At 36.4% G+C, this 27,900-nt stretch overlaps 4 protein-coding genes and 1 pseudogene across 5 annotated transcripts; 3 read left to right on the top strand and 2 right to left on the bottom strand.

Moving 5' to 3' along the window:
- The first annotated feature begins 318 nt into the window (after positions 1-318).
- On the top strand, positions 319-2,824 carry LOC124839236 (TMV resistance protein N-like). Its single transcript, XM_088112783.1, has 4 exons — positions 319-779; positions 905-2,039; positions 2,139-2,357; positions 2,459-2,824. The coding sequence occupies exons 1-4, from the start codon at positions 325-327 to the stop codon at positions 2,822-2,824; spliced, it is 2,175 nt and encodes a 724-aa protein (XP_087968909.1). The 5' UTR covers positions 319-324.
- Positions 2,825-2,955: 131 nt separating this feature from the next.
- Positions 2,956-5,827, top strand: LOC124839237 (disease resistance protein Roq1-like; annotated as a pseudogene). The gene is made up of 4 exons (XR_015785908.1): positions 2,956-3,494; positions 3,615-4,725; positions 4,886-5,176; positions 5,268-5,827. The product of XR_015785908.1 is annotated as a disease resistance protein Roq1-like (transcript).
- A 1,560-nt stretch (positions 5,828-7,387) lies between these two features.
- LOC124839238 (disease resistance protein Roq1-like) lies at positions 7,388-9,636 on the bottom strand. Its single transcript, XM_088112782.1, has 4 exons — positions 9,170-9,636; positions 7,879-8,995; positions 7,527-7,712; positions 7,388-7,483 (listed from the first exon to the last, which is right to left on the bottom strand). The coding sequence occupies exons 1-4, from the start codon at positions 9,634-9,636 to the stop codon at positions 7,388-7,390; spliced, it is 1,866 nt and encodes a 621-aa protein (XP_087968908.1).
- Positions 9,637-17,615: 7,979 nt separating this feature from the next.
- LOC124819448 (disease resistance protein Roq1-like) lies at positions 17,616-26,763 on the top strand. Its single transcript, XM_088113439.1, has 5 exons — positions 17,616-18,370; positions 23,369-24,470; positions 24,628-24,921; positions 25,009-26,039; positions 26,148-26,763. Exons 1-5 carry the CDS (start codon positions 17,901-17,903, stop codon positions 26,323-26,325), a joined length of 3,075 nt encoding a protein of 1,024 aa, XP_087969565.1. The 5' UTR covers positions 17,616-17,900; the 3' UTR covers positions 26,326-26,763.
- A 107-nt stretch (positions 26,764-26,870) lies between these two features.
- On the bottom strand, positions 26,871-27,900 carry LOC148199786 (uncharacterized). The gene is made up of 2 exons (XM_088112781.1): positions 27,009-27,900; positions 26,871-26,923 (listed from the first exon to the last, which is right to left on the bottom strand). Exons 1-2 carry the CDS (start codon positions 27,898-27,900, stop codon positions 26,871-26,873), a joined length of 945 nt encoding a protein of 314 aa, XP_087968907.1.

The following is a 27,900-nucleotide window of genomic DNA, read 5'->3' as shown; positions in this document are numbered from 1 at the left end:
TCAAACTCACTTGAATTTCTAACACTTCCTAACACATTCCAATAATAAAAAGTGATAAGTCACCACAAAAAAAAAATAAAATTGAAACAGACAGTGAAAGAGACAAAAAGGCCACCTTATAGTCGTAATATGAAAAGTTCAAGGTTGTCTAATTAAGATAACTTATTTATACGTTGTAATATATGTTAGAGTAAAGTCAACTCAAAACTTGATGCTATCTGCTTAATCTTTGAGTTTATCTAGTTCACGTTTATTCAAGTTTGATTCTTCATTCCAACACACCGACCAATCGATCCATAATCATACCAACCAACCCCTACTCTAATGGCTGCATCATCCACCTATGATGTGTTTCTCAGCTTCAGAAGAGGATACACAGGCGATAGTTTTGTTAGCAATCTCTACAAATCTCTCTGTAAGAGGGGAATTCACACTTTCAAGGATGATGAGATGCTTCTGAAGAGAAAGGAATCAATAGCAACGCTTCTGAATGCAATTGAAGAGTCTAGGATTGCCATTGTTGTGCTCTCTCACAACTATGCTTCTTCCTACTTCTGTTTGGATGAACTTGCCAGAATCCTTCACTGCCAGACCAAAGGACTGTTGGTTATACCGGTCTTCTATAAGGTGCACCCTTCTGATGTCAGACATCAGAAAGGGAGTTATGGAGAAGCATTGACTATGAATCAGAAAAAATTCGAAGATATGGAGAAGGTGCAGAAATGGAAGATGGCTCTGCACCAGGTAGCTAACTTGTCTGGCTATCATATCGAAGACGGGTACAGCACCTTACCAATATTTATACATGAACTTTCATTGTATTGCATTAAGTTTGAGAGAAGAAATATTTGATAACCATGACAATACAAGGCTTTTAGTTTTAACTTTGTTTTGTTTGAAACAGAGTTGGATATGAATACAAGTTTATTAAGAGAATTGTTGACGATGTCTATGACAAGATTACTCGTGATTCTTTTACACATGTTTCGGATTACCCAATTGGACTACAGTCACAAGTGCTAGAAGTGAGGAAGCTTTTGGATTTTGGATCTGAGGATGGTGTTCACATGATAGGAATCCACGGGATGGGTGGGATAGGAAAATCAATACTTGCTCGAGCTGTCTACAATGATTTAATTGGTGAGAATTTTGATGGATTGTGTTTTCTTGAAAACGTGAGAGAAAAAACAAACAAACATGGGTTAAAACACCTGCAAAGCATCCTTCTATCACAGATATTAGAAGAGAAGGACATCAACTTTACAAGTACGCAGCAAGGAATTTCTAAGATAAAGTATAGGCTCAAGATGAAGAAGGTTCTCCTGGTTCTGGATGATGTTAACAAGCCGGACCAATTACAAGCAGTTGCTGGAGGATGTGACTGGTTTGGTCCTGGCAGCAGAATCATAATCACAACTCGGGACAACAAATTGTTGGAAAATCATAGAGTTACAATGACATACGAGGTGAAGGGATTGAATGACAATGATGCTCTTCAGCTGCTTAAATGGAAAGCTTTCAGAAATGAAAAGGCTGATCCAGATTATGAGTTAGCCTTGAATCGTCTTGTAACTTATGCTTCTGGCCTTCCACTGGCTTTAGAAGTAATAGGAGGCAGCTTGGTTGGAAAAAGTATAGAAGGATGGAAGACCGCTATCCAACAATATGAAATGATTCGCAAGAGGGACATCCTGAATATGCTTAAAGTAAGCTTTGATGCTTTGGAGGAAGAAGAGAAGAGTGTTTTTCTTAATATTGCCTTTTTCTTAGAAGGACACGCACTGACACTGGTGGAATATATACTTCATGCTTGTTATGATCGTAGCATGAAACATCACATTGGCATGCTGGTTGAAAGATCTCTGTTGAAGTTTGATTATTTTGATAATAGACTTAAAATGCATGACTTGCTAAGGGACATGTCTAGGATTGTCTGGAAGGAATTACAGAAAGAGCCGGGGAATAACAGTAGATTATGGTTACATAAAGATGTGATTCATGTTTCCAATAACAATGTGAGTGAGACTTCCGAATGTTTGGTTTCTTATCTTAATCTTTGTTCACTATCTATCACATTCTCACCTCATGCTTGTATTCTGCTTGTGTTGTGGCTGTTTCGAGCCTTTTTGCATTGACAGAGAATCTTTGAAAGTGAAATTAACCATCTTGTTTTCTCCATATCTGCCATACAGAGAATAGTAGGATCGTATGCAAACACCTTCAAGAGGATGAAAACCCCCGAAAAACATGATAAAAAATTTCAGTTTTTAAATCATTTTCTTCAAAGTTTGAGAGCACTGATATGGTTCAGAATTTCTTCAAATTGTTTACCATCTTCGTTGGATAACTTATTGAAGGCAAGTTTAAATAGTATATTTTTCTCATCTTCAAAATTACAAAATTAACTTCAAATTTATTCATTAGGTTCTTTTTTATTTTTCCCTTATTTTCTTTGCAGAAGTACGAGACTCTAACCGTCATGAATTTTGACGAGTGCAGAATTTTGACGCAGTTGCCTGATGTATCTAATCTCCCAAATTTGATACAACTTTCATTTAAAGGGTGTGAGAATTTAATTACAGTTCACGACTCAGTTGGTTTTCTGACTAGACTTAAAATATTGAGGGTTGTTGGTTGCAGCAAGCTTATTAGTTTTCCACCTCTCAACTTCACCTCTCTTGAAAGACTTGAAATTTCAAATTGTTCCAGTTTTAAGAACTTTCAGAGATTCACCACAGGTTTCAAAGTTTTTTTTTTCTTTGTATTTTGTTTCCGTTTCAATCATTACAAGCTACATGATTTGACACAACCTGAATATGACTAGAGTTGCGGAGATTAAAGAAAGAGATTTTAAACAAACTAGTTTGCTGACTTGACTTTATTTGGAGCTCATATCTGTCTTCTAGATCTTTTGTCAGTTCCTTTTAGATTAGAAATTGAATCATGTTGTAACTTATGCTTCTTGCCTGCCATTGTTTTGAAGAAGAATGGAAATGTGCTATAAATGAAAATGACCCTGTTGGACTGGAGTCACGTTCAGATGCATTCTGCTACGATGTGTTCCTCAGCTTCAGAGACTTGGACACACTCTATGGTTTTACGGGCTATCTCTTCAAAGCTCTTCATGACAGTGGAATCCACACTTTCATTGATGATGAAAACCTTCAGAGAGGAGAGGAAATTACACCAACAACTGTGAAAGCAATTGAAGAGTCCAGGATTGCTATCACTGTGCTTTCTATAAACTATGCTTCTTCCACCTGGTGCTTAGATGAACTTGCAACCATTCTTGACTGCCTTAAGAGAGAAAGACTGCTGGTTTTACCAGTCTTTTATTATGTGGATCCCACTCAGGTGCAATTGCAGAAAGGCAGGTTTGGAGAAGCCTTGACTAAACATGAGGAGAGGCTCAAGCATAACATGGAAAAGTCATTGAAATGGAAGATGGCTCTTCATCAAGTAGCTAACTTGTTTTTCTTTCATATCGACCATGGGTACCCCACCCTGCCACTCTTCTATTTTCAAATGAGATTACGTTTCACTCTTCTATTTTTATCAACCTTTATTTCATACAAGGCTTTAACTTTAAACTAACTAGAACTTTTCTGAAACAGGGATGGTTATGAATATGAGCTTATTGGGAAGATTGTGGAGTGGGTCTCCAAGAAGATTAATCGTGCTAATTACCCAATTGGACTAGAGTCACAAGTGCAAGAAGTAATGAAACTTTTGGATGTTGGATGTGATGGTGGTGCCCACATGATCGGGATTCATGGAACTGGCGGGATTGGAAAATCGACACTTGTTCAAGATGTTTATAATAATTTGATTTCTGAAAGGTTTGATGCTTCATGTTTTATTGAAAATGTGAGTGAAAAATCAAACAAGCATGGGTTACAATACCTCCAAAGCACCATTCTTGAGAATTTACTTGGAGAGAAGGACATCAAGTTAACTAGTGTGGAACAAGGAATTTTAATGATACAACGCAGGCTCCAGAAAAAGAAGGTTCTCTTGATTCTAGACGATGTTGACAGACAGGAGCAATTGCAGGCAGTTGTTGGAAGAGCTGATTGGTTTGGTCGTGGCAGCAGAGTCATAATCACAACACGAGATGAACAGCTCCTTGCCTCCCATGATGTTCAAATAACTTATGAGGTGAAGAAATTAAGTAACAAGGATGCTCTTGTATTGCTTAAATGGAAAGCTTTTAAAAAGCATGACTTTGATCCAAGGTATAAGGAGCTCTTGAATTGTGCAGTAACTTTTTCTGATGGCATTCCATTAGCTTTGGAAGTAATAGGTTCCAACTTGTGTGGAAAAAGTGTAGAAGAATGGAAATCTGTCATTCATCAATTAGAAAAATGTCCCGATAATCCGGTCGAAGCAATACTTAAATCAAGCTTTGATTCTTTGGAGGAAAAAGAAAGGAGTGTTTTCCTTGACCTTGCTTGTTGCTACAAAGGATATGAATTGGCAGAGGTCGAAGATATACTTCAAGCTCATTATGGTCAGAACATGAGGTGTTACATTGACTTATTGGTTGACAAATCTTTAGTTAAGCTTAGTCATGGTACAAAACCTTGTTATGACAGAGTTACATTGCATGACTTGATTGAGGACATGGGTAAAGATATTGTCCGACAGGAATCATTGATAGGGCCAGGTGAGCGTACGAGATTATGGTTACTCGAAGATGTAAGACAACTTTTAGAAAACAACAGGGTGAGTTAAATTCATGATTTGTTTGATTTATCGTTTTTGATTATCATATTTTCACATCATATTTTTTGTTTTTTCTTTTGTAGTATTTCTCCCTAAATATGTGTACTAAAGTCTTACACATTCTTGTATTGTGGTTGGTTCATGCCTTTTGCATTAACAGGGAACTAGTAAAATTGAAATCATATGTCTGGATTTCTCCATATTTGATCAAGAAGGAAAAGTAGAATGGGATGGAAAGGCCTTCCAGAATATGCAAAACCTCAAAACACTTATTATTAGACATGGTAGATTTTCCAAAGGTCCACAATATCTCCCAGATAATTTGAGACTGCTTGAATGGTGGAGATATCCGTCAAATTCTTTACCATCTGATTTTCATTCAAAGGAACTTGCCATATGCAAGTTACCCTGCAGTAGTATTTCGACAATTGAGTTGACAAACTTATTGAAGGCAAGTTTAATAAGTGCATTTTCCTTATCTTGTAAATTGATAAATCCACTGTAAGATTATTCATGCAATTCTTCTTCTTTTTTCTTTGCAGAAGTCGGTGAATCTAAGAGTTTTGAAATTTTCAAATGCAAAGGTTTAACCAAGATATATAACATATCTGATAGCAAGTGTGGAGAAACTTTCATTTGAATAGTGTCAGAATTTAGTTACATGGTTAAAATAATGAGTGCTGTTGGTTGCACCAAGCTCAGAAGTATTCGACTGGTCAAGTTGACCTCTGTTTAAACCTTCATCTTTCGTGCTGTTATATCTCAATAGTTCTCCATAAGTATAAGGAAAAAACTGGAAAACATATGGGAACTCAATTTCCAGTACACTCCCATAAAAGAATTTCCATTTTCATTTCAAGATTTTACATGGCTTTCATAAACTGACTGTCAAGATTCTCCCTTGATTTTGTCAGGTTCTGGATGGAATTAGATCATATATATATATATATATATATATATATATATATATATATTCTTTTCTAATCTTTGTAACAGAATTCAAAAACTTGTGTATTGTGAACAAATCTCAATCCTTAAAGGAGTCATAGTTTATGTACTTAAAGGAGTCATGCCGTAGTCCATGGAAGATATTCATTTCATTTATCCATTAGCATGAGAAAATTGAACAATCATCTTAGCGGTATGGAATCACAAAACCATTAGCTGCTAAAGTAATAAGTTTGTAGACTAGCAAGATTCACACACGGTATTTGTTCAAGTGTATGGTGTGAAGTTCGATGGAGTTAAAGTTTATAAGTGGTAAAATTAGTGTGAAAGGTGAATTATCCTGTGTAATACTTTATCATAGTAACTCATTTTATATAAACTTATTATTTTGATCTGTATAAATTGAAGAAGAGAAGAAGTATTAGGAGCAGATTGTTCGATTGTGGCACATGATTAGTATTTTTATTAAATCCGAAATGGAAAGCCTGGATTTAATGTAAACTAGTGAAGCAGGTAAGGAATGTTGTGTCATTGAAAAATGGTGAATGGACTTATTATCAAGCTAATAGGGTAAATGGTGAGGAGAAAATGCTCAGAAAGAGAGAAGGCAAGGATACTACGAGACCAAGAAAAAAACAAGGACAACTAAAGATGGTTGCTAACCCAATTGAAAAATGTTGCTAAAATTTAATAAACAAAATATAATTGATAATCAGATGCAGCTAAGAAGGGATTATATGTTGATGATAATAGCATTGAAGAATTAGATTGTGGATGTGAGACAAAAAATGAGGCATATAAAGCGCTGAAATAGGAATCAATTAAAATTGGACTGGAAATTTAAAAGGATTTAGAAAGATTCAGACTGACTTATAATGATGCAGGGTTATCTAGATCGCTTAATGCTCATCAATTGGGTTTTGAGTCTTTAAACTTACGTTTGAGAAAGAACAAAGTTACATAACAAACGAAAAAAAGGATAAATTTCTGGTTTAAGATATGAATAGTGGCTGGATGTTTAAAAACATTTTTACTCCACATTTAACGAGCTCTAGTTATGAAAAGCTAATTATGAAATTCCTTTTTTAGTTTAAAAAGAGAGACTGGGCATTCTGATATTTAGCAGGCTTACTGACATGAGGAATTGGAACTCCACATCTCAAGTCTAAAACAAACCAGCTGTCATGCAATACAAAGACATCATCTGAAAGATAGCCATACAAGTAAACACAAAACTATTTGTGTTCCGACTCAAGAGTGAATTAGCATCATGGTAACCATTCTCCTTATACAAAATTTTCAAACATACTAAATAAAAATGCTAAAAGTAGCCAATCTAGTGTTATGGGAAGATTTAAAGATTACAGTTACAAAATTTAACTGGTTTAAGTCTTTCTCCTTCATGATAAAATTATTCATAGTAACCAGCAACCTTATGATCCTTGCATTTATAAGGAAACAATTGAGAAAAGAACAAGATGGTTTTGTGATGTGTCGATGGACACTATACTTAAGAACTTATCTATGGTACATTGCACAAGTGGGTCTCGTGTACTTAAAATTGTGGTACCTCCTATAAATAGAGGTGTCTCTCTTCTATTTTCTATGCTCTGAAAATATTTTCAAACTACACGGAAAAATGAGTACAAATTTTGTTACCAAGTGAGATCTTTGAATACCATTAACAATAAACTTTTACATGCAAACATCACCTCTAGAATATTACTATGAGCTTACAGTGAAATGTATTCTTCAAACTTGCCTTGGATAACCTACCATACTCCAATGATGTGATGCAACCATTAGGTAACTTCCCATATGGAAAGTTCTTTGGATGAAAATTAGTTGGATACCTGTGCCCCCCATTCTAGTACCTTCAAACTTTCTGGTAGATAATTTATACGTTGTGAAAAGATACCATTTCTAACAATAAGTATTTTAAGACTTTTCATATCTGTGAAAGCGTTTCCATCCCATTCTACTACTTGGACGTCGAATATGGAGAAATGCAGACAGATAATTTTGATTTCACTAGTTCCCTGTTATAGCAAAATGCACGAATCAACAACAAGTATATGTAAGACACTGAATAAAGTATTGAGAGAAATTTCCAAATTGTAAGAAAAAAGACAACTGTGATGAAAAAATTCAATAGACAGAAAAGGATGAGAGACAAAACCATTCATAAGTCACTCACTCACTCACCGATTTGTCTTTCAAAACTTGAATAATATCTTCCTGTAACCATAATCTCCTTCTCTTCCCTGCCTCTCTCGGTGATTGTTGACGGTCAATTCTTTTACCCATGTCCTCAATCAAGTCATGAAATGTGACTCTTTCATCATGACTAATCTTTATGAGAGACTTTTCAACTAGCACTCCAGTATGGTACTTCATGCAGTTATCATAAAGAGCACGAAGTTTCTCTTCAATCTCTGACAATTTATACCCTTTGAAGCAACAAGCAATGTCAAGAAAAACACTCTTCTCTTCTACTCCCAATGAATCAAAGCTTACTTTAAGGATCTCTAGGATTTTATTATTAGGAATTCTTTTGTATTGTTTGATAGCAGATTCCCATTCTTGAACACTTTTTCCAAACAAGTTGGAACCTATTACTTCCAAAGCCAGTGGAATACCGGAAGCATAAGTTACTACCTGATTCAATACCTCATCGTAACTTGGATCAATTTCTTCCATTTTAAAAGCTTTAAATTTAAGCAACTTAAGAGCATCTATCTCATTCAATTCCTTCACCTCATGTGTTCTTTTAACCTCATGAGATGCTAGAAGTTGTTTGTCCCGAGTGGTGATGATGACTACGCTGCCGGGACCAAACCATTCAGGACTTCCAACAATTCCATGTAATTGCTTGTGCTTGTCTACATCATCCAGAATTAAGAGAACCTTCTTTCGCTTGAGCCTATTTTTTATTATTGAAATTCCTTGTTCCTCACTTGCTAAGTTGATTTCCTTCATTCCAAGTACCTGTGAAAGAATGATGCTTTGAAGGTGTTTTAACCCATGTTTGTTTGATTCTTCTCTTACATTTTGAAGAAAACACGAACCTTCAAATTGATGAGTAATCAAATTATAAACTCTGCGGGCAAGTGCTGATTTCCCTACACCGCCCATTCCGTGGATTCCTATCATGTTGGCACCATCATCATCTCCAACATCCAAAAGGTTTCTTATTTCTTGTGCCTGTGACTCTAGTCCAACTGGGTAATCTGCAACATGCAATCTTTCTTCAACATTACTAATAACGCTGAAGACACGCTCAACAATCTTCTTAATAAGCTTGTGCTCATATTCTTTTCTGCTTCAAACAAAAAGTTCAACCAAGTCAAACTTAAAGCCTTGTGTTGTATCCATCAATGTCTTGACACACACGTCAACCAAAAAAATATGTTCTCTTAGAATTTCAAAGAGTCCAATCTAATGAAAAATAAAATTTAATCCAACAGAAACTACAAAGATTGGTGAAGAGGCATACCCATCCTCGAAATGAAAGCCAGAATGGTTAGCTACTTCTTTCAGCGCCTTCTTCCAATTCTTCATTTTATGGTGGAGCCCTTCCTCTAGTCTGGCCAATGCTTCTCCATAACTTCCTAGCTGGTGTCTGACATGAGAAGGAGGCACCTTGTAAAAGACAGGCAACACCAAGAGTTTTTTCCTTTTGAAGCAGTCAAGAATTATTTCAAGTTCATCTAAACAGAAGGAAGAAGAAGCATAGTTTGTAGAGAGCACAGTGATGGCAATCCTGGACTTTTCAATTGCCTCCTTGAGTTCTGGTGTTATTATCTTTCCACTCTGAATGCCCTCATCATCAATGAAAATGTGGATTCCACTGTCAAGTAGAGCTTTGTAGAGATAGCCAGTAAAACCTTGGCGTGTGTCTGAGCCTCTGAAATTGAGAAACACATCGTAGCTGTATGCTTGGGAAGGTGATGTTACAGCCATAAGAAGAAAGTTTACTTATTAACACTCTTGAACCAAACTTCAATGAATATGCACTTATATATTACATAACTATGTAACATTGGAGCTATGTTTAGTTTATATATTAACACTCCTGGCCGAAACTTCAATGAATATTCGCTTATTTATTACATGACTATGTAACAAGCTGGAGCCGTGCTTAGTTTAGTTATTAACACTATCTTGGAGAAAACTTCAATAAATATTCACTTATTTATTACATAACTATGTAACATTGGAGCCATGTTTAGTTTAAAAAATAATTCCCACCTTCCTGAGTTAATGGTCCAATGTCAAGATCCTGCAAGGACGGAGTTTTCAAGAATACATTCACAAATCCCTTATGTTATGACTATTATAAGATTATTGTATTATGAAAAATGAAAATGAACAATAATGATTTTTTGATAAGATAATAGTTTATTGAAATTAAAACCATTTCACTTTAATATCTAAAAGCACAACAACTAAAAATTACAGCAAAAATATACTTATACTTTATTTATTTATTCTGTTTTTATTAATACGGAAAAGAATATGAATTAATCATTTATATTTGACTTCCCTTTTTTGTTAACTTGGTTTCATTGTTTTCATTACAAAAAATCTATATTAAGTAACAGTAAAAGCAATGTATGTATACTTGTTTATACTGTTATAGTTTATTGCACAAAATTGGCAATGGATGCAGAAGGCAAAGACGTTGCACTTTGGCACGGAATAAAATTGGGGAAAAAAAATCATAATTAACTTTTAAATTGACTGAAAATTAATCATGAATCATGAAATGGCAAACTGATAGCCATTAGAATACACGCGAGAAAAGAGACTGTGATTGAGAAAAAAAAGGTATATGATAAATGTGAGAAAAATTCACAATTAGTCTTAGCATACCACTGATGCAGAAACAAATTTTTATGTTGCAGGAAATATAGTTGTCAAAAATATCACTACACATTTCCAATTAAGATGTGAAAATAAAGGAAAACAACCAACTAAGTTAATTATGTGATTTTGCAGTGTATAATCTTTATGAAATGAATGACAATGGTCAGGATTGATCAAAAGTAAAGCAAATTAGAAAGAGAGAATTTTTTTTCCAAAAGTTTCGCACAGAAATTTGTATGCATTTTACTTCATAATTTTTCTTGGAGTTAGTTTTACCTTCTCTAATGATTTAACGTTAAAATTCTTGCTAACCTTGACCATACAAATTTCAAGTATTAAGACATGGACAGAAGGCCTCTGTTTTTGTCGGGGACTTTTCTAAATACTTTAACAGTTTAAGATTTTATTTTCAGTTTCCTCTGTTTTGTCAGATTCGATTTAATGATATACCTTTCCTAAATATCTAAAGTTTATTCCTACAAAACTCCTCCATAAACTTAAATTTTTCTTTCTTTCATCTTTCTTCCTGCATCAACCCATGTCAAAATGACTCCTTTAATTAACAGTAACAATTGGGTTCATGACCAACTTGTTTTTCATTGTGGACAACTTCTCAGTAATGCTGGCGGACTTATTCTTTGCTTTTGCCGACTTGTATTTTGCTTTGTCCGATTCATCTCCTTCATACCCTATTATTGGAACAACACCAACACTACCTGGTCCAATTGATTTCCAATTATTTGCATTTTTTTGGCAACCTCACCCACTCTTCCACTTCAAACATTTGTTCAATATCAAGTTCTGAAGGATCTCCTATCGACAATTCTGGAAGACCAAAAAATGCGACCATGACTTCTCCATCAACATGAATACTAGTTATAACCCCTTGAGATTCAGACTGAGCTCTTCTCCAGCCCACCTTGGTTCAACCAAACCAGTTTGAAACCTAACATAATGCCCAACTTTAAAGCTAGGAACCCTTTCAACATTTGTATAATGAGTGATCCACTTCCTTTTGCAAAAACAACAAGCTAACTCCAAGTATCCAAAATCTTGTACACTATGCACAACAACTAAACTTTCTCTCCCAACACTATTCCAGTCATAGCTTGGTCTAGTTCTCAAGCTTGGTTTTGAACGAACCAAATCCCCAACTTTCAAATCTTCCACCTTCTCCATATCCAAGCTATCAACATACATTGTCGGGCTCTGCAATTTCTTCATCGAGATCTCCAACGAGCCCTACACCAAGTTCTGCGAGCTCTCCAGGCACCTTTCTGGTTTGTTCGACCTCTTTATCAACTTCTCCAAGCTCTCCAGTAACTTTTTCACCTTTATCCCATGATCAACCAAGCTCCCTCCATTTTCTCCTTTCCTTCCACGACTATCTTATGGGAAACTATCAAAAATACTCTGGCCTCAACCTTGAAATTTTGTCTCCAGAGCTACATGGTCTTCTCTAAAATCCTCTCTATTAGGTTTTCCATCATCAACATATTTTTCTTTCAATTTTGTAAACCTTCTTTCTAGGTTACCTAGTTTTGCTTCAACATCTCCAATTGAGATACCAGGGCACTCCTTTCATTTTGTAGATTGTGTTTTTCATTATTCAGTAAATTGCAAAATTTCTCGAAGCTACTTGGTCTTCCCAAAGAGATGTTCGAGCTTCCCACCTGTTCGCCTAGGCAATCTAAGTTCCTTTTTCCACTTATCGAGCTCTTATTTCCATTAATTATCGGGCTCCCATATACATTTACCAAGCTCTTACCTTCACCTGTCGGGCTCCATCCTTTACCTGTCGGGTCTGCATTCACCTGCTGGGCTCTTGCATTTCCTTGTCGAGCTTTGTAACATTCTACCTTTCTTTCTGCATTCGTTTTCTTCTTGTACAACCACTTCACACCAATTGGTCAGGCTACTGTGGATATATTTGTCTGTTCCCACGTGTCATTCTTCTCAATCGAGTCAATCTTCTTCTCCATAGCTTTCTTCCATTTGTCATTGAGCACGACTTCCTCAAAGTTTATATCCTTTGCACTTTCTAAAAGACATATAACATGTACCTCATTAGTAATATTGTATATATCCTGGAGAGTTCAAGTTCTAAGCCACAGGTTCATCTTTATCAGTATTTTCATTATCACAGACTTCTTCCATGCCTTCATTTCCACCTGCCGAGCTCTCATTCACATTGGCTAAGCTCTTGTTTGCATTGGCCGAGCTCCTATCTTCAATTGTTCGGCTCTCTTTTCCGGGCTTTGTGCTTGCACCTAAATTTTCCTTCATGTCATCCCAACTCCATTCATTTTCTTCATTAAACTACACATCTTAGCTTACCAAAACTTTGTTAGTTATTGGATTGTATAACTTATATGCCCTGGTCTTTTCGTCATACTCAATAAACACATATTTCTTGCTCCTGTCTTGTAGTTTAGTTTTCTATTGTGTTGGAATGTGACCATAGGCCATGCTGCCAAATACTTTGAGGTGTTTTACACTTGGTTTCCTCCTGCTCTAAGCTTCTTGGATGTATTCTCATTTAGCTTCATATGCGGGCATCTATTTTGGACATAAACAACACATTGTCGTGTTTCTGCCCAAAATTTCTTTGACATGTTCTTACTTTTGAGTATGGTTCAAACCATGATGAGAATGTTAGATAAAAATAAAAATGGGACCCATCCACATGCTGAAAAGAAGGGTCAATGTTTTCATATACCATATATTGAGGAAGAATGTCTTCCACCTTCACTAAAGCTCCATAAATTGCTCCAATGCACCAACCATGTTTCTTGTCCTTTCTTCCTTCATTCATTATAAAATGAATGCAAAATGTGCAGCAAAACACAACTCACCAAGAATCAAACGGTGAAGAAATAATTCAAGAGGAGAAAGAGAGAAAGCCACGGGTACTACCGTGAAGAGAGAAACATCACCGAGAGGTGAAAGACACTGTGCAGTAGAAACTGTGAGTGTGCAAAAGAGAGTGTTTTTGTATACCATCCGAGAGGCTGAGATTTATTGATAAATCCTCAGAGAGTGAGAGAAACACTGTAATCCTACTTTCATAGTGGAGATAATTTTCTGGACTAGGTTCCGTGGTTTTTTCCGAGAGGATTTTCCACGTTAAAATTTCAGGTGTTATTTTTCCCTATGCATACACAGCTACTTTTACACTTCTGCATAGTGCCCATTTTGGGTTAGCAGAGGAGGAAACAATTACCGCTGTTTTCCAACAGAGAATGGTTCGATACTTTTTTTCTGTTACACCATTTTTTTGCGATGAGTATGAAGTTGTTAAAAACCACTTTATTCCGTGTTTCTCATAGTACTTCATCATGAATTCTCCTTATGTGAACTTACCTCCCCTATCAGACCGAACAACTTTTATTGACTCTCCGGTCTCCTTCTCCATCATTTTCCTAAATCTCTTAAAGACCTTGAACACCTTGGATTTCTCTCGTAAGAAATGTACCCACAAATTTTGTGAAAATTCGTCTATGAATGAGATAAAGTATATCGTGCTACTGAAGGACTCAGGGGTGAATGGTCCACACAGGTCGGTATGAATTAGACCGAGTTGTGCCTTTGTTGATACTCAATAGTCTTTGGAAATTTTGTCCTAGATGTTTTTCGATTACATAGTCCTCACAAAACTTCTTTTTAAACTCTATATTTGGTATCCCATGCACCAACTACTTCTTCAATACATCGGCCAATCCTCTAAAATTCAATCCTAAATCAATTTTTTTTCCAATTAAAAAAATCCAATTTCTTAATAAAACCCTATAACGAACACGTCAGCACACACGAAAGTATATTTTGACACGTAACCACTAATTGCTGCCAGATCACCAGACCATTAACTCCGTTTGGTTATATTTAACTGAAGGAACTAATTTGACTCAATTTTAAAAATGAAGACCCATTTCAAACACTTTTATAACGAGAGACTAAATTGAGATTTGTCATCGAAACTAGGGACTAAATTGTCTATTAAACCTTACTTAATCACTTTCTGATATTCAAACTAGATGATTCAACAATTAGAACTCTAAGAAAGTAAGTATAGGATACACTTATGTGTTTTAAATAATAAGATTCTTAACAAAATTTCATTCATACTTTTAATTTTTTTCAATATTAAAATAACAGAAATCATTTAAACCATGATATCAGCTCTGTTATGTTATGCTACTTATGTTCACACCGCATGCCTTTGTTCCTACCCACCAATACCATCGTCCCAATCATCATCATTACCATTGTCATTGCAAGAATTATTGTTAAATTCTTTTATAACTATAATTACTTTTTTTCTGTCTCTGGAAGAAAATTCGTGACCTCAGATTCCTTATAATTTTCACTTGCTAAGCATCTTGATCCTTCCATCGGTCTATCACTAACTTTGTTAGTCGCATGAACAATAATTTATTAATTGCTTAGGTAACACTAATTATTTTCTTTCTCTTACCGAATACATGTCACTATGGCACCAAAAGATAAGCATATGAAGCTACATAAGAAACTGTTAACTGAGAAGAAAGAAAAGGAACATTTTATGCATTTATTTATTTATTTAGAAAAGTTTCATCCGCGCGTAAATTGAGTAATATGTAAGATGTCCCGGTAAATTTGGATTAAGATTGAGAGAAAAAAAAATCATAATTAACTTTTAATTTGATTGAAAATTATTCATTATATAGCCATCCTTACAAGTAGAGAGAAAAAAAGACTGTTTGAGAAAAAAAAGAAAGAGTAAACTATAAATGTGAGAAAAAAAAGTGAGAATAAGTTAAGCATACCACTGATGTAGAAATACATTTTCATGTTCCCGCAAATATAGTTGTAATAAACATCACTACACATTTTCAAGAGAAGCAACTAGTTAGTTAGTTATGTGATTTTACAGTCTATAATCTTTATAAAATGAACAACTGTAAGCATTGACCAAAATTGATGCAAATTAGAAAGAAAAAAGTAGTTTTAAATATTAATTTTATTTAAATTAGGTTTAATATTTTTTTAATTTAACTTAATTTTTGTCAATTTTATTTAATTTGATTTTTTTAAGGGTTAAATATGTTTTTAGTCCCTGAAGTATCAGACGATTTTGTTTTTAGTCCCTACTCAGAACTTTGATGGTTTTTAGTCCTTATTGTTTTGAAACTCTGAGTATTAGTCCTTAAAATTGGACGGCGTTAACTTTGATCAGACGTGGCAAACGGCGATGCTACGTTTTATGCCTGCTGTCCTCTTCACCCTCTGCCACGTTGGTTGTTTAAGTTTTGAAATGAGATTAAGTATGTTAAGTGTGTATTTGGTTCGTCATCTATTATAAATGAAATTTTAAGAAGATGGATTCTTCTTCGTCAAAGAAAACTGAGGAGGTAGATCTGAAGGTTGGAGTTCGTCTTCGAGGAGGTAAGTTGATACGATTTATTAGCCCTCATGTACATCACCTCCCCATCACCTCCAGCTTCGTAAGGACGTGTTCCGCACGGGCGTACGCCGCTCCTTTTCCAAACACAATCAACGGCCTCTCCGCGCGTCTAAGCAGAGAAACAACTTCTTCGATCTTCGAATTGGAAATAGAATAAGGTTCGGGTTTCGCGCGGTTTTTTTCCACTTCGGTCAAGAGTTTTTCCGCTTCGGATTCTGATATCTTTTGATGTAAGACATCGGTGGGGAGATCTAAGTAGCACCCACCCGGCCGGCCTGATTGGGCCCATTCCAAAACTTGGGCCACACAGGCCGGGATTTCGGAGATGTGAGAGGCTCTGACGGAGAGTTTGGAGAAAGGCTTGGTGGCTTCAATCTGGTTGAGTTCCTGGAAGTCGCCGCGGCCGACGTCGGCCTGGTCGCAGGAGCTGGATCTGAATTTATACACGAGTGGAAATTTGGGACCTTGTCGAATTTGCCTCCACCTAACCACGACTTCAGTCAGATAACTCATAACATAACTTAGTTACTGTAATTATAATTATTGGTAAACAAGGGCCTGGGAGTGGAAGACCCTTGTCATCTTGTTCTTGTTCGTCTTTTCCCTTTGTGTTTGCGTCTTCCTTTATGATTTTGGACATTGTTTCAGAGGAGGGGACTTGGATGTCTTTATTTCCAGCATTGTTGGTCCAATGGAAATGCCTCTTGGAGGATGAGTCTTGAGGTTGAGGGGTTGAGGTTGTATCCATGACTGGGGTCTTAATATGAGAAAGAAGAACAAGCTTTAAAGGAAGGTCAGATAGTAGAGAGAGGGAGGGAGACAGAGAGACGGACAGAATCTGGTTTCTTCTTTTTACTGTTGGGGATAGATATGTTGGGCTTTTAGGTTTATTTAATTATTTCTTTGTTGTTCTAGCCATCTCCCCCTTTCATATAGTGAGTACAAGAGATTCCTGATAAAAGAAACATAACCAGTCCCACCCAGATCTACCTCCTCAGCTTTCTTTGCCCCAACTGCATTGACGAAGAAGAACCCAACTTCTCAAAATTTCATTTATAATAGATGACGAACCAAATGCACATTTAACTTACTTAATCTCATTTCAAAACTTAAACAACCAACGTGGCAGAGGGTGAAGAGGACAGCAGGCATAAAACGTAGCATCGCCGTTTGCCACGTCTGATCAAAGTTAACGCCGTCCAATTTTAAGGACTAATACTCAGAGTTTCAAAACAATAAGGACTAAAAACCATCAAAGTTCTGAGTAGGGACTAAAAACAAAATCGTCTTATACTTCAGGGACTAAAAACATATTTAACCCTTTTTTTAATCATATATTATTTTATGGTATTTTTTAAAATTATTTTATTAATAAAAAAATCAAATTGTATAAAATTGATAAAAATTAAGGTTAAATTAAAAAAATTAAAATTAAATTGAATAAATACTGAAACCAAATTAGTATTAAATTTTTTTTTTTCCAAAGTGGGTCACTAAAGAGTTATTTGTAGAGGACTCACTAAAACAAATTCAGTAATCCGTAATTCATATGCTATTTGAATCACATTCTAGTACAAAAATGTGGTCAAAGTTCCACACAAAGTTTAAAAGCAATGACAAGAGCATTTTATTAAATATTATTTAAGTTTGTCAAAGATTGAAAAATGATTATATGTTAACATGAACACGGACTCAAGGTTCAGTGGTCCTGCTGCTATGATCGGATTTTTAGTTTGATTACTATTCTAGACCTATATTTAAAGTCGAGATAAATTATTTTTTACTTTCTAAAATATTATTCAGTGGACCCACGCGTTTAATGTACAATTCAGTCTTGGAATTTGATGTGTATTCCAAGTTTGATTACATTTAGAGTCCCAACACGCTCACAATTATCACTCCAGACATTGTTCTAATGGCAACTCCAAGTTCCCCTGGATTCACGTACGATGTGTTCCTCAACTTTAGAGGGAAAAACACGCGTTATGGTTTCACTGGTAATCTCTACAAAGCTCTGTGTGTCACGGGACTTCACACTTTCATGGATGATGAGGAACTTCAAAGCGGAGAGGAAATCACACCAGCACTTCAGAAAGCAATTGAAGAGTCTAGGATTGCCATCGTTGTGCTCTCTCACAACTATGCTTCTTCCTCCTTCTGCTTGGATGAACTTGCAACCATCCTTCACTGCCAGAGTAAAGGGCTTTTGGTTATACCAGTGTTTTATAAGGTGGATCCTTCTTATGTTAGACATCAGAAAGGTAGCTATGAAGAAGCATTGACTAAGCATCAAAAGAGGTTCAAAGCGCAGAAGGAGAAGTTAAATAAATGGAAAATGGCTCTGCGTCAAGTTGCTGACTTGTCTGGCTATAACTTCGGAGATGGGTACCCACCTTGTTGGGAAAAACTTTAAAGGCTAGAAGGAAGTGTTTAAGATTGGGAGAGGTTGGAAGATTTTGAGAGAAGAGGAAAGGCTTGTATTGAGTGCTTCTAAACTTTTTTGGCTTGTTATCAAATGATACAATCATCCCCTATTTATACTAATGGCACCTCCTTAACCAATGGTTAGGATCTTGCCACCACAACATTCATCTAAGGGTTATAATTTATTCTCTAGAACTTTCTAAAACATTCCTATAATTCTAAACTTATCTAGAGATATCTTATGGATAAGCATCTCTAGATATTTTTGTGGAACATTCTAGAATCCTTCTATATAGGATTTTCTAGAATGCTATTTGGGCCTTTGCTAATATTGGGCTTTTATCTTTTAGGCCCAACATACAAAATCAATTTATATTCCAACACCCCCTCTTAAACTTGATTTTGTACTCCAAGCAAACTTCTCAACTTCATAAAGACTTCTTTCTTTAGCGGTTTGGTGAAGATATCTGCTACCTGATCATGTGTCTTCACATATTCCATTTGCACATCCTTGTTGCTGATGCATTCTCTAATGTAATGGTAACGAGTGTGGATGTGCTTACTTCGATCATGGAAGACTGGGTTCTTTGCTAATGCTATTGCTGACTTGTTGTCTACGAAAATCTTTGTCGGCTCCACTTGTGGCAAGCTTAACTCCTTCAATAGGTTGCGTAGCCAAACAGCATGGCAAACACATGAATTTGCAGCTACATACTCTGCTTCACATGTAGACAAAGTGACAATAGGCTGCTTCTTGGACATCCAAGTAAAGGCTGTGTCTCCCATGTAGAACACAAATCCACTTGTGCTCTTTCGGTCATCCATATCTCCACTCCAATCGCTATCACTATATCCAACAAGCTTGTAATCGTTAGAAATGGAGTAGTATAAGCCATAGCTTGTCGTACCTTGGATATATCGAAGAATCCTCTTCGCAGACTTGAAGTGAGTAGTTGTTGGAGCTTCCATGTACCGACTCACGACTCCAACGGCATAGAGAATGTCCGGTCTTGTACAAGTTAAATAGCGCAAACTTCCAACAAGACTTTTATAGAGGGTTGGATCTACCTTTTCTCCCTCTTCATCCTTACTCAACTTGATGCCGCATTCCATAGGAGTACCAACTGGATTAGCATCATCCATCTTGAACTTCTTGAGGAGGTCTTTGGCATAGCTTTCTTGAGTAATAAAAATTCCTTCGTTTCCTTGTTTTACTTCAATTCCGAGATAATATGCCATAAGCCCCATGTCGGTCATTTCAAATTCCATTGTCATATCCTTCTTGAATTCCTCAAACATGCTTGGATTGTTCCCTGTAAAAATCAAGTCATCGACGTACAAGCATACAATCAAAATATCTTTACCTTGAGCTTTGATATAGAGTGCATGCTCATATGGACATTTGATGAAATTCGCTTCTTTGAAGTACTTGTCAATCCGAACATTCCAAGCTCTCGGGGCTTGTTTCAACCCATAAAGAGCCTTCTTTAATTTCAAGACTTTATCTTCTTCACCTTTGACTTCATATCCTTGTGGCTGCTCAATGTAGACTTCTTCTTCAAGAACTCCATTTAAGAAGGCGGATTTGACATCCATTTGATGTATCTTCCAATTATTTTGAGCTGCTAATGATATAATAAGTCTTACAGTTTCTAGTCGAGCAACTGGAGCAAATACCTCGTCATAGTCGATGCCAGCCCTTTGACTATAGCCCTTCGCCACCAATCTCGCTTTGTATCTCTGAACTTCTCCTTTGGAGTCTTTCTTTGCTTTGTAGACCCACTTGACACCAATTGCTTTGTGCCCTTTTGGAAGCGAGGCTAGCTCCCAAGTATCATTCTTCTTTATTGCCTCGATCTCTTCATCCATTGCATTTCTCCAACTCTTCTTTTCAATTGCTTCTTGGAAGTTCATGGGCTCACAATCTGCAAATAGACAGAATAAGGTAACATTGTCTATATTTTCAGTTACCTCATAAATTTCTTGGAGACTTCGGAAACGTGGCATTCTTTCACTTGAGCTTTCATCATCTTGAATGATTGTATTTGGTGAAGTAGGTGGAGTAGCAGGTGCCTCTTGCAGTTGTTGTTGTTGTTCCACATCCTCTTCTTCAATGCACGGGAAGAAGGTATGATCTTCACAGTTTGTCGACCAATCCCATTCTCCTTCTTCGTCAAACACTACATTCCGGCTGATGATTGTTTTCCTTGAATCAGGATTGTAGAGTTTGTACCCTTTGGAGTTGGCGTCATAACCAATGAAGATGTATTTTTCACTTTTGTCATCAAGCTTACTTCGTTTCTCATCTGGCACATGCACATGAGCTAAGCTTCCAAAGACTCTAAGATGAGAAATACCTGGCTTTCTTCCGCTCCATGCTTCTTGTGGTGTTTTTCCACTAATGCTTCTTGTTGGAGAGCGGTTGGTCAGATAGACTGCACATGCAACAGCTTCAGCCCAAAACTCCTTTGGAAGTTTCTTGCTTTTAAGCATGCTCCTTGCCATCTCCAGGATAGTTCTATTCTTCCTTTCAGCCACTCCATTTTGTTGAGGGGATCTTGGCACTGTCAACTGTCGTCTGATTCCATTGTCTTCACAATACTTCTGAAACTCTTTTGATGTAAACTCTCCTCCACGATCGGATCTCAAAGCTTTGATCAGAAGGCCACTTTCCTTCTCAACATGGGCTTTAAACTTCTTGAAGTTCTCAAACACTTCTGATTTTTCTTTTAAGAAATATACCCATGTTTTTCTTGAAAAATCATCAATGAAGAGAAGGAAATAATTACTCTTACCGAGTGATCTTGGCTTGATTGGTCCGCACACATCTGTGTGTATGAGTTCTAATGGCTTTTGAGCTCTTGAGTCCGACTCATTTGGGAAACTCAATCGAAATTGTTTTCCAAGTAGACATCCTTCACAAACTTGGTTGGGGTGAGTAATATGAGGCAGTCCTCTCACCATTGCTTTCTTGAAGAGCAACTCTAATCCTTTAAAATTAAGATGGCCAAATCGAAGATGCCAAAGCCATGATTGGTCTTTGTAGCACATCTTAAGACATTGTGGGCCATCACTTTGAATGTTGAGCACGAACATTCTATTTCTTGTCATTGGCACCTTTGCAATGAACCTACTTGTATTATCTCTTATAGAAAGGTTATTATTCTTAAGTTGAATATCATAACCTTTCTCTAAGAGTTGTCCTAAGCTCAAGATGTTGCTCTTCATGCTTGGCACATAATATACGTTGGAAATAAATTGATGTTCTCCATTCTTTAGTCGGATGAGGACATTACCTTTTCCTTTCACCGCCACCTTTGATTCATCTCCAAAAGCCACGTTTCCTTTTACTGATTCATCAAGCTCCACGAACATGCTTCTTTTCCCACACATATGGTTACTTGCTCCACTGTCCAGGTACCACTGATTATCCTCACCTCTATCTTGGCCCTTGTAAGCCAATAGCAAGGTACCATCTTCTTGACACCTTTCTTCAGCATAATTGGCTTTCTCTTCGACTTTATTTTTGTTAGGGGCTCTACATTCAGAAGCATAATGTCCAAACTTATCACAATTGTAACACTTGATTCGTGTCTTGTCATACCTTGAATTCGGATTTCCTCTCCCACGACCTCTGTTAGAGCTTTCTCCTCTTTGGTTATTGTTGTTAGGCCTTCGTCCTTGTCCACGTCCATATGCACGCCCTCGTCCTTGTTCTTGACTATAACTTCGCCTTGATTGGTTGTGTGTATTTTCTTCTTTTCTTGAATCAACGTGTGCCTTGAGGACTTGCTCCGTGATTTCTTCCTTCTTCTTTTTCTTTTCTTCATAAGCTTGCAACGAACCAAGAAGTTGCTCTATTGACATGGCCTCCAAGTCTTTTGTTTCTTCGGTAATGGTGACAATATGTTCGAACTTTGGATCTAATGATCTAAGAATTTTCTCCATAATTCTTACATCATCTAGCTTCTCACCATTTCTTTTTAGGTTATTAGTAACCGTTAAAACTCTTGAAAAGTAATCAGAGACTAGTTCACCTTCCTTCATATGCAAAGCTTCAAACTCTCCTCTCAAAGTTTGAAGACGTACCTTTTTGACTTGATCTGCTCCCTTGTAAGAGATCTTAAGCTTCTCCCATGCTTCCTTGGCTGACTTGACTCCAGAAATCTTCTCAAAAGTATCTTCATCTAATCCTTGATAGATTAGACAGAGAGCTTTCTTGTCTCTCTTCCTTGAGTCTCTCAAGTTATCCTTTTGAGCTTGAGAAAGACTCTCTAGATTCTCTGGCTCAATGTGGCCCTTCTCGACCACCTCCTAGACATCATGTGCACCAAGGAGAGCTATCATCCTTAAGCTCCAATTGTCATAGTTGCTCTTAGTGAGCATTGGGACTTGAAAGGGAACTCCAGTATTTGCCATTTCTATGAAGATCTTATGGCTCTGATACCACTTTGTTGGGAAAAACTTTAAAGGCTAGAAGGAAGTGTTTAAGATTGGGAGAGGTTGGAAGATTTTGAGAGAAGAGGAAAGGCTTGTATTGAGTGCTTCTAAACTTTTTTGGCTTGTTATCAAATGATACAATCATCCCCTATTTATACTAATGGCACCTCCTTAACCAATGGTTAGGATCTTGCCACCACAACATTCATCTAAGGGTTATAATTTATTCTCTAGAACTTTCTAAAACATTCCTATAATTCTAAACTTATCTAGAGATATCTTATGGATAAGCATCTCTAGATATTTTTGTGGAACATTCTAGAATCCTTCTATATAGGATTTTCTAGAATGCTATTTGGGCCTTTGCTAATATTGGGCTTTTATCTTTTAGGCCCAACATACAAAATCAATTTATATTCCAACACACCTTACCAATCTTTTTATTTTGTTGAAACTTAGTATACCTATCAAGACATGGTTTTCTAGTTTAGCATAGTTAAACTTTAATGTTTGTGACAGGGATGAATACCAGTACAAGTTTATTGGGAGCATTGTTGACCGGGTTTCCAGGGTGATTAATCGTGCTCCTTTACATGTTGCGGATTACCCAGTTGGCTTACTGTCACATGTGCTGAAAGTCAAGAAACTTTTGGATGTTGGATCGGATGATGTTGTCCACATGATAGGGATCCATGGAATGGGTGGATTAGGAAAAACAACACTTTCTCTAGCAGTTTATAATTTGATTGCTGCTGATTTTAATAAATCATGTTTTCTTCAAAACGTAAGAGAAGAATCTAATAAACATGGGTTAAAACACCTCCAGACCGTCCTTCTTTCAGAAATACTTGGAGAGAAGGACATCAGCTTAGCAAGTGTGCAGAGAGGAATTTCAGTTATACAACAAAGACTTTGTAGAAAGAAAGTTCTCTTGATTCTAGATGATGTTGACAACAGAAAGCAGTTACAAGCATTTGCTGGAAGATCTGATTGGTTTGGTCCCGGCAGCAGAGTTATCATTACCACTCGGGACGAACAACTGCTAAAATCTCATGAGATTGAAAGAACTTATGAGGTGGAGGAATTGAATGAGAATGATTCTCTTCAATTGCTAGTATGGAATGCTTTCAAAAGGGAAAAAGTTGATCCAAGTTACGAGGACGTGTTGAAACGTGTAGTAACTTATGCTTCTGGTCTTCCATTGGCTTTAGAAGTAATAGGTTCCAACTTAGTTGGAAAAAGTGTAGAAGAATGGGAGTCTGCGATTGAACATTACAAAAGAATTCCAAACGGTGAAATTTTAGAGATACTTAAAGTAAGCTTTGATGGTTTGGGGGAAGAAGAAAAAAATGTCTTTCTTGACATCGCATGTTGCTTCAAAGGAAGTAGTTTGAAAGAAGTTGAAAGTATACTTGGTGTTCTTTATGATAACAACATGAAACATCATATTGGGGTGTTGGTTGAAAAATCTCTCATAAAAGTTTGGGGTGAAATTGAAATGCACGACTTGATTGAGGACATGGGTAGACATATTGACCGGCAAAAATCACCCGAAGAGCCAGGGAAGCGCAGGAGATTATGGTTAGCGAAAGATATCCTTCATGTTTTAAAACACAACAAAGTAAGTAAGCTTCATCCATGATTTATGCTTTCTTAGCTTGATTTAATGTTTTTATATCATCTGCTCACATCATAGTTTTGTTTTCTCTTAACAATTTTCGTAGTTCTCTTAGCACGTGAATCTTTTAGATTAGTGAATGTGACTTTTGCATCAACAGGGAACTAGCGAAACTGAAATCATATGCCTGGATTTGTTGTCTATGTCTGAGAAAGAAGAAACTCTAGAATGGAATGCCAACGCCTTCAGAAGGATGAAAAACCTTAAAATACTTATCATTAGAAATGTTAAATTTTCCAAAGGTCCCAACTATTTTCCGGAAAGTTTGAGAGTACTGGAATGGCATGGATATCCTTCAAATTGTTTACCATCAAATTTTGATTCTAGCAAACTTTTGACTTGCATGTTACCGCACAGTCATTTTACGTCATTTGGATTCCTTGGCTCATCAAAGGCAAGCTTAAAGAGTGTTTTTCTCATCTTGTAAATTATTAAAAACAATATAATATCTCAACTTGTTTTCTCTTTATTTTCTTTGCAGAAGTTCGAGAATCTAACTGTCTTGAAATTTGACGGGTGCAAATTTTTAACACAGACACCCGATATGTCTGTTGTCGGAAATTTGGAGGAAGTTTCATTTAACTGGTGTGAGAGTTTAGTTGCAGTTCACGACTCAATTGGTTTTATGAATAAACTTAAAATATTGCATGCGCAACATTGCATCAAGCTTATGAGTTTTCCACCTCTCAACTTGCCCACTCTTAAAAGCCTAGAACTTTCATTTTGTTCCAATCTTGAGAAATTTCCAGAAATACTAGGAAAGATGGGAAAGATAAGGGTACTTGAATTGGAGGGGCTTCCCATTAAAGAATTGCCACCGTCCTTTCAAAATCTTATTGGACTCGAAGAGTTATACTTGTTATGTAAAAATGTTCACTTATCAAGTATCATTGCCACGATACCTAACTTGTATTATTTTGATTCTACTAATTCAAAGGGGTGGAAATGGGTAAAATCAGAAGATGCTGAAGATAACGTAGGCTCAATGGTTCCTTCAAAGGTAGATTTATTTTCGGCCTTGTCTTGCGACCTTGATGATAACTTCTTTTCAACAGGAATCAAAGGTAGATGCACGTACGATGTGTTCCTCAGCTTTAGAGGGAAAGACACGCGTTATGGTTTCATTGATAATCTCTACCAAGCTCTCTGTAACATGGGAATTCACACTTTCACCGATAAGGAACTTAAAAAAGGAGAGGAAATATTACCAGTACTTCAGAAAGCAATTGCAGAGTCTAGGATCGCCATCGTTGTGCTCTCTCACAACTATGCTTCTTCCTTTTTCTGCTTGGATGAACTTGCAACCATCCTTCACTGCAAGAGTAAAGGGCTGTTAGTTATACCAGTGTTTTATAATGTGTATCCTTCTTATGTCAGACGTCAGAAAGGTAGCTATGAAAAAGGATTGGCTGAGCTTCCAAAGAGGTTCAAAGCGCAGAAGGAGAAGTTACATAAATGGAAGATGGCTCTGCGTCAAGTTGCGGATTTGTCTGGCTATTACTTCAGAGATGGGTACCCACCTTACCAATCATTTTATTTCATTGAAAATTAGTATACGTATCAAAGACATGGATACAATGCTTCTAGTTTAGCTTAATTACACTTTAATGTTTGGAACAGGGATGAATACCAGTATAAGTTTATTCAGAGAATTGTTGAACGGGTTTCCAGGGTGATTAATGGTACTGCTTTAGATGTTGCGAATAATCCAGTTGGCCTACTGTCACAGGTGCTGAAAGTCAAGAAACTTTTGGATGTTGGATCGGATGATGTTGTCCACATGATAGGGATCCTTTGAATGGGAGGGTTAGGAAAAACAACCCTTTCTCTAGCAGTTTATAATTCGATTGCTTGGAGAGAAGGACATCAGCTTAGCAAGTGTGCAGAGAGGAATTTCAGTGATACAACAAAGACTTCGTAGAAAGAAAGTATTATGGACATTGTCCATTCTCATCAATTTTACCATAATATTCACCACCTCTATCACATCTCACCAATTTTACTTTTCTATCTAATTGTCTTTCCACCTCATTTATGAACACCTCAACGGCATTCACTGATTGAGATTTTTCATGTAATAGATATATATAACAATAACGTGAGAAATCATCAATAAAGGAGATAAAATATTTTTCACCACTCCAGGATTTAATGTAAAAAGACCACAAATATCAGTGTGTATTAACTCAAGAAGTTGACTACTTCTTGTGGCGGGATATTTTGATATGTGTTTTGTTTGTTTACCCTTAATACAATCAATACATACATCCCAGTCATCAAAATCCAATTGAGGTAAAATTTCATTTTTTACTAACCTACACATCCTTTCTTTGGATATGTGACCTAATCTTTTATGCCATAAGAAAGCAGAACATTCTTTTCCTGCACCACAATTTCTATCAACAACATGTTCAACATTAAACATGGATTTAGAAAAATTAACATCAAGATTTAAACGATATAAACCATCCAATAATGTACCAGAACCATAATAGTACGAAAGTTTATACAAATAAAAAACACCATTTTCAATCTTAAAGTTAAAACCTAAATAATTCAACTTTGCAACAGAAATTAAATTCCTAGCACAACCAGGAACATAGAGACACTTTTCAAGATTCAGACAATAACCAGTGTCTAGAATCAATATGTAAGTCCCAATTCCTTCTATCCGTGCCTTCATTTTGTTTCCCATATATAAATACTTTTCAGTTCCTTTTATGGCCTGGATGAAAAGGAATCCCTGCATAATATTAGAAACATGAGTGGTAGCTCCAGAATCCAACCACCAGGTATTATTAGGCACTTCAATTATATTTGCTTCAAAACTTACAGAAACATAAAAAGTACCTTTCTTTTCGAACCAAGATTTTCTTTTTGGATAATCTTTCTTGAAGTGACCTACTTTCTTGCAAAAGAAACATTTCTGGTCCTTCTGGATATTGCCCTTATTCACTTTCATTTGGGATTTGTCCTTCTTGTTCTTCTTTCCTGATTTAGCTTTACTGAAGCTAGCACCTTCATGAGTTGTGAGATGGATAGAATGATCTTTCATTTTCTTCAATCTCCTTTCCTCTTGTACCAACATGGCTTTGATTTCTTGAAAGTTCCATTTATTCTTAAGAGTGTTATAGTTCACTTGGAACTGGCCAAATTCAGGAGGACGAGAGTTCATGATGAACTGTACTAGAAAAGACTCATTTACCTCAATTCCCATAGACTTCAATCTTGCTGCTATATTTCTCATTCGAGTTACATGGTCCTGTATGGGCTGTGACCAGTCAAACTTTTTGGTAGTCAGCTCACTCATAAGAGTTCCTACAATAGACTTGTCATTTATGTCTGATTGTGAGTACTCCTTGATCAGTTTCAT

This window comes from Vigna umbellata, chromosome 4 (genome assembly GCF_029865625.1).
Source record: "Vigna umbellata cultivar VRB3 chromosome 4, Vumbellata_1.0, whole genome shotgun sequence".
Classification (NCBI taxonomy): Eukaryota; Viridiplantae; Streptophyta; class Magnoliopsida; order Fabales; family Fabaceae; genus Vigna; species Vigna umbellata.
The sequence above is the reverse complement of the archived record's forward strand: the minus strand, read 5'-3'. Positions and strand labels throughout refer to the sequence as shown.